Source organism: Euprymna scolopes, chromosome 21 (genome assembly GCF_053919585.1).
Source record: "Euprymna scolopes isolate OS-2025 chromosome 21, ASM5391958v1, whole genome shotgun sequence".
Classification (NCBI taxonomy): Eukaryota; Metazoa; Mollusca; class Cephalopoda; order Sepiida; family Sepiolidae; genus Euprymna; species Euprymna scolopes.
In genome coordinates this window covers 47,080,326-47,093,939 of record NC_136502.1, presented here as the reverse complement: position 1 = coordinate 47,093,939, position 13,614 = coordinate 47,080,326, and the positions used below count along the sequence as shown (strand labels likewise).

General features: G+C 36.3%; 1 protein-coding gene across 1 annotated transcript in view; it reads left to right on the top strand.

Moving 5' to 3' along the window:
- Positions 1 to 13,614, top strand: part of LOC145242782 (uncharacterized) — a 213,163-nt gene that overhangs the window by 110,328 nt on the left and 89,221 nt on the right. The window contains exon 6 of the mRNA XM_080105918.1: positions 4,801 to 5,368. Coding sequence (XP_079962044.1) covers positions 4,801 to 5,368 — 568 coding nt within the window. The remainder of the gene's footprint in view (positions 1 to 4,800; positions 5,369 to 13,614) is intronic.

Here is a 13,614-nt window from a genome sequence, read left to right as displayed (position 1 = left end):
TTAAAAACATATTTATTAAATTATCTTGTAGTTGCATTCCTCAATTGAATTTTTCATAACAGAATTGACAACACACATTTTTTTCTTGAAACTATTTCATCTCTAAGCTAAACAATGGTTTGTTTTCACATTCCATTGCTAATTCTCTCTCGTAATCTATTTCTAAACCTAAATTACGAGGTTTGAATTTCGTCTATGCTATTTCATTTTCATTTTAACTAAATATCTCTATTTTTATACTTACATGAAAAGGGGACATCCCTTATCATGTAACAATATTTTTTCAAGTGCTAGATGCAAACTAATTGATTTAAAACAAATTAAAGAACTCCACACTATTAAAAAAAAAAAAACGAAAAAAATTATATTCATTTATAAAATACAAAATTCATTTTATCGGTTATTTTTATTTAAAAAATCGCTCATTAGAAGTGTTCTTTTTATTTAAAGAAGCCCACAAATTCAAACAGTTTTATATATATATATATATATATATATATATATATATATATATATATATATATATATAAAAGGCAAAAGTGGTGCATGCATTTTTGTATGTCCAGCAAAGGCTTTTTTTGCAGGGGTTTTCCGGGAAGTTACTATGTCTTAGAACTGTTTATATACCCCCCCTAGATCATAATATGTACGATTTGTGAAGGGACGTTGTGTCTAAATTTATTTTAATTGACTTTTATAAAATTCGCTATTCCATTCTGTGTTTGTTTGGCTTTTTAGTATAAAGTGAAACAAAATTGGAGCGAAGTCAATTCCTTGGCTTTCCCACCAGGGACGTCCAGAAAGCAATATCAGGTTTGATCAATGTGGTGGAGACCGTCATATCGGACAATTGCTATTCATTTGAACCCTCCCTTTTTTTATGAGGAGCTGATTTTCCCTCAACATCTTGGAGAAACAAAACCAAACCAAAAAACTGCCTCACATCCAAAGTTACGTATGGAATTTCATTCCCCTATGGCGTGATGTTTGACCTCATTAAATATACACACCTGTGTGAACTCGTTCACTTAACTTTTAATCGTTTAATTTCAATCATTCTCACTTAGAAAATAATTACATTCAAACCACGTGTGTCACTTGATTCATAAAAATTTATTTTGATCAACTTTTTTGCCTATTTAGTGTTGTGGTAAAAATTTTTTTTTTTTTACTCCTTGGCCTCAAGGCTTTGGGTTCGAGGCTACTTACCTACTGAAACTGTTTTTTTCTTTTACACCTTCAAACACGCGGGCAACACCAGACACCCCTGCTAGTCTATTATATAAAAGGCAAAATGGGCGCGCGCATTTTTGTATGTCATTCACTTAACTTTTTAGTCGTTTAATTTCAACCATTTTCACTTCTCTGCCTTCTTAGCGTCGTGGTAAGATGCCAGGCTTATGTTTTTGCCTTTATCTCAAGGCTTTGGGTTCAAGCCTACCTACCTACCAAAACTTTTTTTTTTTTAATTTACACCTCCAAACACCCAGGTAACGCTAGGCACCCCCGCTAGTCGGTGATATAAATCTCACCTGTCTGTTTAAATGTATGTATGTATATATTTTTGTATGTCTGCCTAAAACTTTCGACAGAAGCGATGGATTTTCATGAGATTGGTATCGCTTTGAAGCTCGGCCCTTTGGCTGACAAATATAAAAAAAATTGGCCAAAAACATTAATTTCTTCACTCTTAACTGGGCACTTTTCTACATGGAGGGGGTCACTTTCTTTGCCGATATTTTCGAAAGTCATCCTCTTTTCGATTGACTAGCCTTGATTTAAATTTTCACTACTTCCGGTTTGGTGATGGATGCAACGGCAAATACATTATTTTCACTTTCTTTTCCTCCTTCGTGGTACAGGTTCGAGCCTGCCTGCCTGCCAGCCTCCTACCACATTTTTTTTTTATGCTCAACACACGCCTCCAAACACCCAGGCTAGTCTATAATATAAATCTCACCTGTCTGTTTAAATGTATGAATGAATGTATGTTTGTATGTCTCACTAAAAGTTTTGACAGAGGCGACAGATTTTCACGAGATTGGTATCATTTTGAAGCTCAGCCCTTCGAATGACAAATATCGAAAAATTGGATCAAAACATTAATTCCTTCAATCTCACCTGGGCACTTTTCTACAGGAAGGTGTCACTTTCTTCGCTGATATTTTCAAAACTCATCCCCTGTGTTCGATTGTCTAGTCTTAATTTTAACCTATGTCACTTCCGGTTTAGTGAAGGGTGCAACAGCTAACGCATCACATTTTTTTTTCACTTTCTTTTCCTCCTTTGCAGTACGGATGAGAGCTTGCTGAAATAGGTGCTTTTCAGGTTAAAAAAAAAAAAAAATGACACTTTTGTGCTTATTAAAAAATTGATGCCTTGGATTTTTTATAAAACTTTCTTAAAAGTTATAACTAACTAATTTCTATATAATTTTGTTTGTCTATACTTCACGATAACTTTTGGGTGTGCCCAGGGGCTCTTTTAGGGTTAATCGTTTTGGGGACTATTTTACCATATTTGTCCAAAATTTTCTGTGTATGTTTATTTAGCAGTTTTGCATGGTGCTGAACTCAAATTTAAATATGTTAAGGCCTTGGGGACTTTTGGGGCTAAATAGGGGAGGTAGGGGTAAATGATGGACTTAGTCATTTTTTTTTTTTTGCATGGTGCAGAACTCAAATATTCATATGCTAAGGCCTAAAACTGCATCGTTTGTTCATTTTCACCAGGATTTGATGCCCCCTGGGGATTTTTGGGACCCAATGGGGGGGGGCAATGCTGAACTTAGTTATTTTTATGTCTCGTTCACTGTGTACTAACGGGGGACTAAGCTTCCTTTGTTTTGTCTATTTTCATCATGTATCATTGTCTTTTCAATCCAAGAAAAATGTTTTTGCTAGAATTTCTAAGGCATTGACTAATAATGATATCGACCCATTTTAGATCCTTAAATGCTGAAACATATATTTTACAAAATATATTATGCTATAACAATAGCAGGGCTTTACATTGCAAGTGAAACAGTCGCATTTGTGATTGATTTTTTTTTTCCAAGTGGCGACTAGAAATAATAAAATGCTTATCTTTTGGCGATTGTGTTTATTCTTACTGACAATCTTCCAAGACATTACTGAATGAAAAATGTTGTTTCAACTTTTTTTTTTTTTTTGCTGTAATAAAACGAGCAAAATATTAATAAAATTAGTTAAATTATTGAAACAAAAGTTAAATAGAACAATATACTTTTTTCTAAATGCAAGCGATCAGAAGAACACCTGGAAAAATGTGAATGTTTATACTTTCAAGTCTCCGCATAAAATTTGGTGTATATTTAGAATTACACTTATTTAAAAATATGCAGAAAAATCTTTGTATATACTCGTCACGGAACGAAGACATTATATATAATATTTATAATATATGTATTCGTCATGGAATGAAGATCTTGTATTCCAAAAATCACGTAGGTTTGGCTAATAACTTTTCTATTTGGCTAGTAAACGAAAATATTTAGTTTTCAAAGGTAAATTTATCCGTAGATCCCTGATTATTTATTTGAAAATTAAAATGATATTTGATACTGATAAAACTGGAGGTAGTGTTTAAAAGAAAAAAAAATATTGAAATCAAAATATTATACAGAAAGCTTGTAAGTTCAACTTAGAAATAATTCTGAGTTGAGTTAAGACCACCATATTATTTCTTGAAAAATTTAAGCATGCAAATCATGTTTGGTACGACTTACATTTCAAACCTATGAATGTGGAAAAATAAAGAAGTTTTATGAAAATTCTCCCTTTTTTCTTAAACTCATCAATGTTTTACAGAATGTTTTACATTTTTATTTTGAGTTGCATTAAGGTGTGTATTTAGCTGCACTTTATTTGACTGATTTGCATTTAGATGCACTCTGCTCTTGTGGTTTGCATTTAGATGCACTCTGCTCTTGTGGTTTGCATTTAGATGCACTCTGCTCTTGTGGTTTGCATTTAGATGCACTCTGCTCTTGTGGTTTGCATTTAGATGCACTCTGCTCTTGTGGTTTGCATTTGGATGCACTCTGCTCTTGTGGTTTGCATTTGGATGCACTCTGCCCCCGTGGTTTGCATTTGGATGCACTCTGTCTCCGTGGTTTACATTTGGATGCACTCTGCCCCCGTGGTTTGCATTTGGGTGCACTCTGCCCCCGTGGTTTGCATTTAGATGAACTCTGCCTCTGTGGTTTGTATTTGGATGCACTCTGCCCCTGTGGTTTGTATTTGGATGCACTCTGCCCCTGTGGTTTGTATTTGGATGCACTCTGCCCCCGTGGTTTGCATTTGGATGCACTCTGCCCCCGTGGTTTGCATTTGGATGCACTCTGCCCCCGTGGTTTGCATTTGGATGCACTCTGCCTCTGTGGTTTGTATTTGGATGCACTCTCCCCCTGTGGTTTGTATTTGGATGCACTCTGCCTCCGTGGTTTGCATTTAGACGCACTCTGCCCCTGTGGTTTATATTTAAATGTACTCTGTCTCTGTGGTTTGTTTTATAGGTACTCTATCTCACTGATTTGTTTTTATACAAACTCTATCTTTCTTATTTGTAGATTGTGGTATACAGACCTTCATCAGAAAATGGACACATACAAAAACAACTTTTTATATTTGTCATCAAAATGTTGGACATCCATATCAACCTTCCTTTTTTGAGTGTTCAGTAAAATTCGATTTAAATTCTGAAGGGGAAAACCATTTCACAAGGAAATTAGTATACACTTGTCATGTACAGGAATGATTGCTGAAAATATTTAACTGAAATTTGTAGCAAGACTTTTGACTTTGTCGAATCTTTATGAGCAGTTTATCATGCACGCAAGAAAGAAACACCAGTGTAAAATTTGTGGCAATAGTTTTGTAACGCTTTCAAATCTAAGGATACACAATCAAACACACACAGGTGAGAAACATTTTCACTGTGTCATTTGTGGGAAAAAATTCGCCCAGAATTCCACCCTTAAAACTCATATCAGGGTCCACACAGGGGACAAACCCTTTGCTTGCAAGTTTTGTGGTAAGACTTTTGCTCATTCATCGAATCTGAACCGCCATAGTAAGATCCATTTGGCTGAGAAACCCTTTTCGTGCAACATGTGCACGTCGAAGTTCCTACTTAAATCTGACCTGAAACGCCACATGATTGTCCATTCAAAGGAAAAAAAGTTTCGCTGTGATATCTGCGGGTCACGCTTTTCGATGCGCTCAAATCTTCAGGTGCACATCAGAATACACACTGGAGAGAAACCATTCTGCTGTGATGTTTGTAATTTAACGTTTTCGCAATTAACACATCTTAAACGTCATTCAAGGAAGCATTCGCAGAAATAGTCTTGAGAATTGTGATGCGGTCTGACCTCAAATAGGTAATGGTCACATAAGTTTAAAATACTCTATTGCCAACTTATGATGTTACCTTGTACAAATGTATTTTATTATATGATATGTGCATTTTAGGAAATTAATGAACATAACAAGGTGGAACAAATATCCTATTTAAGGAGACTTTTAATCCAAAATGGGCAGTGGTCACATGAATTTACTCAACAAAAATTAGAAAAAAGAATATCGTTCTTGTCCAAAATTCCCCTTATACTAAAAACAAAAAATAAAGAAAAATCTTTATTATATATGTGCCCGTGCTGTAATGAAAAAATCATGTAAATTAATCAATTAATTTTATTTTTATTAAGAAAATCAGTTTTTAGCAATTAATGAGAATTTATGGGTATTATAACATAAATTCTGCAAGTTTGAATTATTGAATTATCGTCCTTTGTGTTTTTAGATTGTTTTCAAAAAGGCTGACAAAGCCAATCTGCTCTTTGGTTATTCATAAAATTTGATTTTCTTATTTAAAAATAAAACTTGATACATTTACATGATTTTTGGAATATATTTTCGTTTCATCACGATACATACAGATTTTTCTTTTTAATATAAGGAAATATAGAGACGAACCAAAAATACTCCTTTGTCAACTAATTTTTACTATATGCCTGCATTTTAGGAAACAAATGATCATAGCAGGTTGGTGCAAAATAATATTCATAACACGTAAGACAAGATTTGCTGCCAAGTCCGAATAACTTAACTCAATAGCATGCTATTTAATATAATCATTTCGGAAGAAGTCTTTTACAAATTGACCATTGGGTAATGTATAGTCACAAGATCCGTATTCACGCAAACATCAAATACACATATTAAAGTAAACAATGAAAAAAAATAGTATATAAACAAAACTTTAATAAAATGTATATATGTATATATAACAGATAATAATAATAATAATAATAATAATAATATATAAATAAGTAAACACAATTTATTTGAGTAAATTATATAAATTGTGCATCCCATGACTCTGTTCATACATCCAAGGGGACTTTTGCCTCACTCAGAGCCAATACTCATGATTTCATGGAATTAATAAAAGGTCCTCAAAAAAGCCCAAATAGCAATATAATGGATTTTACTGCTACATTAAATTAAAAAAAGAGAAAAATCTGTAAAAACTGTTGATGGAAGTTTGAAACTTGTTGTAAGTAAAACAAATACTGTATACTCTTTAAATAAGGTTTTTATTGGCACAAAAGAATGATACGTTGGGTCCAACGTCAACTCTATAAAGTAACATGGCGGACACTACTGGAATAGTATACAGAGATAGCGCTTCACCAATACACAATACAACATTCTCCCCTCCATTAAATTAGAAAGTTCCTGCCGTGGGTGGAAAATTCATTCAAGTATTAGTGTATGAAGGTGGGTTGATCGCAACCAATGCAAGGAATGTAGTTTAATAGTTCAAGTTCACAATGTTAAAACTCACTAATTCAGCCAGCACAAGGAGTGCAATTTAATAGTTCTGATGCGCAAAATAAATTTAATCAAGATTCACTAAACTCTAGAATCACAAATTCAACTTATCTGGTGGTCTTCTACTATGTTCTGACCATCGCAAAACAGGTGGTTCTACTGGTGGGGGTGAATTTTCCTCTTGCTAATCTGCTGGTGTATCATTCTAGTTTTCCAAGTCATGTGGGTGATTGGTGAATTGGAAGTTTTTCAACGGGGCCAAGTCACATGTAGATACAGCCATCTGCCTACCCTCGTTAGATCGAACAAAGGCATAATGGGGGTTAGCATCTAGAAGTTCAACCTTATCAACTAGAGGTTCATATTTAGTTAAGCGGTTGTGTCTCTGCATTAAAACAAAACCAGATTCGGCCATCCAAGATGGTACCGCTGTCCCGGACACTGATCTTCTTGGGTGTTTAAACAGGTGCTCATGAGGTGTCTCATTTATGGCTGTGGATATCAAAGACCGAATGGAATGGAGGGAGTCTGCTAAAACCTCTTCCCAGTGTTCAGTCAGCAAACCTTTGTCTTCCAATGCTAATGAAATAGTTTTCTACACTGTTCCATTCATTCGCTCCACTTAACCATTCCCTGTGGGTGATATGGAGTGCTGTAGTTAGTGGAGATCCCTTTGCCGTGCATATAATTCTTGTACTCAGCACTCTTGAAACAACTCCTGTTATCTGAATGAACTTGGGTTGGCATGCCAAATATAGAAAACAGGTGGGAGCAAGATTGCAGTACACTCTGGGTACTTGTGTCTTTAAAAGAGTATACAAATGGGAAGCGTCTGTATTCATCAACTAATACCAACATATACTTACTTGGGGTAGATGAAGGTAGGGGTCCTTTAAAATTGAGGTTCAACCTCTCGAAAGGTTGAATTGATTTGATTAAATGCCCATCAACAGGGCGGAAAAATCTTGGTTTGCACTTGTTGCAAACAATACAGTCCTTTGTCATCTGCCGAATATCCTCAAGAAAGTAAGGGAGGTTTCTACTCCTTATGAAGACCATCATCCTTGTAATCCCAGGATGGCACAAGGATCGATGCAAATTGAGGAGGTTGTTGCTACTATTCACAGTAGCGCAAGAAGCACGTGTCAATGCGTCAGCTACAAGATTATTCTCACCAGGGCGATAGATAATGTCGAAATTGAAGCATGAAAGCTCCAATCTACAATGGAACAATTTATCGTTTTTTATTCGACTATGGTGATTTTGGTCGCAAACAAATTTTACTGATTTCTGATCAGTAATAAGTTTGAAGTGCTTCCCCAAGAGGTAATGGCGCCAATATCTAACTGCTTCTATAATGGCAGCCACTTCCTTTTCAACAGCTGGATGGTTTAGTTCGGAGCCGTGTAGAGTTTGTGAGAAAAAAACAATTGGTCTACCATTTTGGTTGAGGACTCCAGAAAGAGGACAATCAGAGGCATCAGTCTCCAACTCAAGGGGAGCATTCTCGTCGATAGTTTTTATTACAACTGATTCAATATTTAGCTTTAGACTGTCAAATGCATTTCGAGTTTCCTGATTAAGGGGAAATAAATTGGTCTTAATAAGAGATTGAATCTTATCAGAATACCTATGGATCCACTTTGAATAATATGAGAAAAAACCCAGGGCTCGCTTGAGTGATTTGCCGTCAGTTGGATAAGGGAGTTCTTTTAAAGGCTTCAACTTCTCGGGGTCGGGTTTAATTTGACCGTTGAGTCCAATGACTCCCATGGAACTCGGTTCATTCATAGAAAACACACTTTTCTTTATTGTACGTAATTTTCCATTTTCTGTTACTTTGATAAATTTTGCCAGATTCTCATCGTGTTGCTCCTGATCCTTTCCACAGATGAAAATATTGTCCAGGTATCCAAAGGTGTCATGTAAGTCCTCAGAACTAATAATTTCATTGACAATTTGTTGAAAACAAGCAACTCCATTTGTAACCCCACATTCGGGTGAACTGATACAAACCGAAGTTAGCTTCAAAAGCAGTGAAGAGTTTGTCATTCTCATTGATGGGAATCTGGTGATACGCATTTTTCATGTTGATTGTGCTGAATACATTATACTGAGCAACCTTATTCACTACGTCATCCAGCCAGGGCAGGGGTTAGGCGTCAAGGCTTGTGTACTTATTCACAGTCTCAGAATAATCAATGACCATTCTCTTTTTGTGATTATCGGATTTAACCACGACCACTTGTGCTCTCCAGGGGGAGTTTGAGGTTTCAATGATCCCCTCCTTTAAAAGGCGCTTAACTTCTGAGTCAATGAACTTGCTATCACTTGATCTATAACGTCTAGACTTGGTGGCAACTGGTTTGCAGTTCTTATTTATATTAGCAAAAAATTCAGGCGGTTCCACCGAAGCCACAGCGAGTGCACAAACCTCAATAGGAGTTGAACTCCCACTGTACTTGAAGGTAACATTTTCATGTTTACTTTGAAAATCCAGTCCGAGAATCACATCACAACAAAGGTTATTTAAAACTTACAGTTTCTAGTTGGCATACATACGTTTGTTAAAAAGTATGGAAGGAAAACAAGCACCTACCACTTTGGATGAGAGGTCAGACGATGCCGTTGAAACTCTGAAAGTCTGAATCTGTTATTTTTAAATCCAGATCCTCAGCTACTTTGGTATGAATAAAACTGTCAGAGCTACCACTGTCCATTAGGGCTCTTAATGGCTGACCCAAAATGTGGATTTCTACGTTGGATCTCTGTAGGGATGATGGAACTGCCGAACTCGAACTTATAGAGGCTAAGGTTGGTTAATGGACAGAGGCAGAAGTTCATTGAGTAGTATTATTTGATTTGCAGCATTTTGCAAAATGCCCGATCCATTTACATCGATGACAAACACTCGATTTCGCTGGACATCGTGATTTTGGGTGTTTATAATTTCCACAATTCCAACATTTAATTTCTGATTTAGCCACATTTAGGTTTATTTGATTAAAATCCAAGTCCAATGTCTCTTCCTTCCTGAGGGCTATAGCGTTTGGTTCCTGGTATCGTGCTGGTGAATATGATTCCATATTCCTCGTTGCATTGTCCAGCGCTTGGGCCTGGTCAAATATAGTGTCCAGGTCAAGCGTTTTATTTTCCAACAAACGCTAACAAATGGTATGGGACTGAATTCCGGCAATAAAGGCACCCCGAATCGATTCATTAGCATATATCGCCGCGCTGACGTCCCTAAAATTGCAGTCCTTGCTAAGGACTCGTAATGCTCAAAGATACTCGTCCAGACTTTCTCCTGGTTGCTAATACCTCGTGGCGAGTAAGTGCCGTGCGTATATCTCGTTTTTTGGTTTGATAAAGAGTTCCTCCAGTTTGAGACAGGCTTCTTCATAATTTCTGTAATCACTGACATATTCGAAAATATCCGGTGAAATAAAATTCATCAGGACCGACAACTTGTTGAGATTTTCCTGGGGTAGTACCACTAAAAAATATTTGAACGTAACAAGCCAATGCTTAAACTCTCGCTTGGCATTAGATGAATTAGGGTTTACGTCCAATCGAGAAGGCTCCAGGACACGATCCATTTTTAAAATCTTTTACTTTTTTTAACCCTTTTGTGCTAATAAAATTGTTGGAAGTAAAACAAATACTGTATACCCTTTAAATAAGGTTTTTATTAGCATAAAAGAATGATACGTCGGGTCCGACATCAACACTATAACATGGTGGACACTACTGGAGTAGTATACAGAGCTAGTGCTTCATCAGGGAGAGTGCTATTGAGAAGTTTCGTATCCATACGAAACACAATACAACAAAACTATACTTGAATTTATTCAAAAGGTGATTGGATAAACTTTCTATAATATTGTGCAGCTGCACACTGTAAACTGAATATCTTGTGGGAACATGAGAATTAGCAGCGAACCGGATGTTAACGCATCTACCATGAGAGACAAAATAAAAAATCATCGTTTGCACATGGTTCCACGCATCGCTTTCACTTGAAAAGAAAAAAATAAGATAACCACAAAATAATTATCAACCAATGGCAGAGCTCCGCGCCTAAAATAAACACCTCAAATATCACAGTCGCTGGGAGCCAGTCTGCCACTATAAAAACGAGGGATTTGAGGGAACCAAAGGGGGGAGAAGGAGATTCGCACTGCTGCATCAGTGAACGCATGGCAGACTCTCCCACCCGACCTAAAGAGATGAAAAAGAAATAAGGCACCAGTGAACTGAAGTCGACTACACTCTCATGTTATGGGCCAAACACCTTCAATTCTAAACAATGCCTAATTCACAAAAACCAAAGAAGAGAGGAGGAGAAAGAAGACGAAGACGCCGGGCTGCTAGCGCTGATGAAAGAAGAGACTTGCTTTCCAGTTACAAGCCAGGACACGCATCACCGACAGCAGGATGACCGGCCTACCCGAACCCTCTCCATCGTCCAAAAGATAAGTTACATTTTACGAACATTCATTCCTTGTCAATTCATACATACCTACAAACATTTTACGAACATTCATTCCTTGTCAATTCATACACACCTACAAACAGTTTACGAACATTCATTCCTTGTCAATTCATACATACCTACAAACATTTTACAAACATTCATTCTTTGTCAATTCATACATACCTACAAACATTTTACGAACATTCATTCCTTGTCAATTCATACACACCTACAAACAGTTTACGAACATTCATTCCTTGTCAATTCATACATACCTACAAACATTTTACGAACATTCATCTCCTTTGTTAAATCACATTCCATCCTACGAACACTTTACCTCTCCTAATACAAATTGTTGGTAGTAAATAAAGTTGGTTCTCAACCCCCAATATGCGCCTGTCTTTTCATAAAAACCCGAGGCCATAATCTCACCTAACGTTTGTGCTTTTGCTTCTGTTTTTAACAACTGCAATTTCCAAAAATTACATGTAAATTAATCTGGTATTATTTGGATGGTGCAGACTAATGTTCTTATTTCACTGTTATTCTCACAATGTCTGTAACCTCCGACCTTCTTTAGGTGTATCTTGTCGCACTCTATGCTGGAATCTATATGGAATTTCAAATAGAACTCTTTAATCCATGAGGATAAATGCTCTTGTTCCATCAGCCATGGCTGGGTAGAAGTCTGAAGTGATTCGCAATTCTAGTTTTAATATCACTCGCACGGACGACTGAACCTTCCGTTATACCATTGGGCCATTGCGGCTAAAGCGTAACACTCAAAATAAGAACAATAGTCTGAATAATTCAAGTCATCAATCCTCGTCTCCAAAATTCAGAAACAAATTAATTTTGTTGAATTTTCTTTTTTTTTTTAATAAAGTTACCCATATTTTTAATTTTTTTTTTGTGCGTGTGTGTGTGTGTGTGTTAATATATGTATATGTAGTTTAGGTGTTTGTATGCTTTTAGGGCACACCCTAAGAAAATAAACAATTCAATACAAGCCTCTGAAATGACGAACACAACAACTTCATAAAAGGTAACACAGCAAAGGTTTATTAATGAGAATATAATATGTTCCTTGTCAAAAGCTGGACTCCAGCTACCTGGTGGTGTCGCGGTAGTTATTCCCTGTGGAATCGTCGATACCGAAGTGGAGAGAGAGAAGAAAAGGGAGGTCCATTCTGTTTGGTGGCTCTCTCAGTAAGAACGAGTTGTTCTTCTTCCAACCGGATGCTGGCCGATTTCCTTTGGGGATAGGAAGGATCAATGCGTCGTACCCCTGATTGGTCAATATGTGGCCAAATAGCATAGGGAAGAGGCATTGATTCGTTAAAAGAAAAAAGTCCCATTTGTTTCTGCTACAGTAGTTGCAATAAAATATCGATTGGCAGGATGCAGATTTGAAACCCAGATCGCCTGCAAGGGAGGAGGGAGGAGAAAATATTTTGAAAACAAAAATGAACAAAGAAACTTATGACGTTTGTCACATGAACATGCCAAGCAAAAAATGGTATTGTCCAAGAAGGCAGTGAGCAAAAAATCATATCCGTTGTTGATTTCAGAAGAGATTAGAAAAAAGAAAAGTTATTTAACACGTGCATTGTTGATAGCAAAGAAAAAAGAAAAGTTATTTAACACGTGCATTGTTGATAGCAAAGAAAGAGCTGACTGTTGTTATTGAAGTCGATCGGGTTAATGTTTCAACTGTTTAAGACTGGTTTGTCTATTTGTGAGTGCTTTTAACTTTTGAATAAAACATGTGTTATTAGGTTGTAGAACCAATAGTAATACCCCCATCCAGTCTTCCTCCCACTCCTCTCCCATAACCCTACTTCCGGTTTCGGGCTCACCGCCAAGCAGTTCCGGTTTGTAAGACTAGAAAATAAACGCGTTTCATTCCAGTCTCTCAGCGTTCTAGTTAATCACTAATCATCAGCACATGTAAATAATACAACAATTAGGTTGGTGCACAAATAATGTTTTTTGACATTCACTGATAATATAAAAACAACATTAATTTTGCACCACCAAGAAATATTATGAAAGGGAAAAATTATCTTGCTTAATTTTTTCTCTCTCAAATCCTTTACTTTGATAATAAAGACAAAAAACAACATCAACAAAAAAAAAAAAACGAAAAAATAAATTGATTTAATTTTCTTATGCTAACCCAGACCGATATTAAAGATTGCTTTAATCCTGAGCGATGCCAGCCCTTCAATTAGTATATATTTCCGCAAACCCTATTTAATCCTGGGTGGTGCT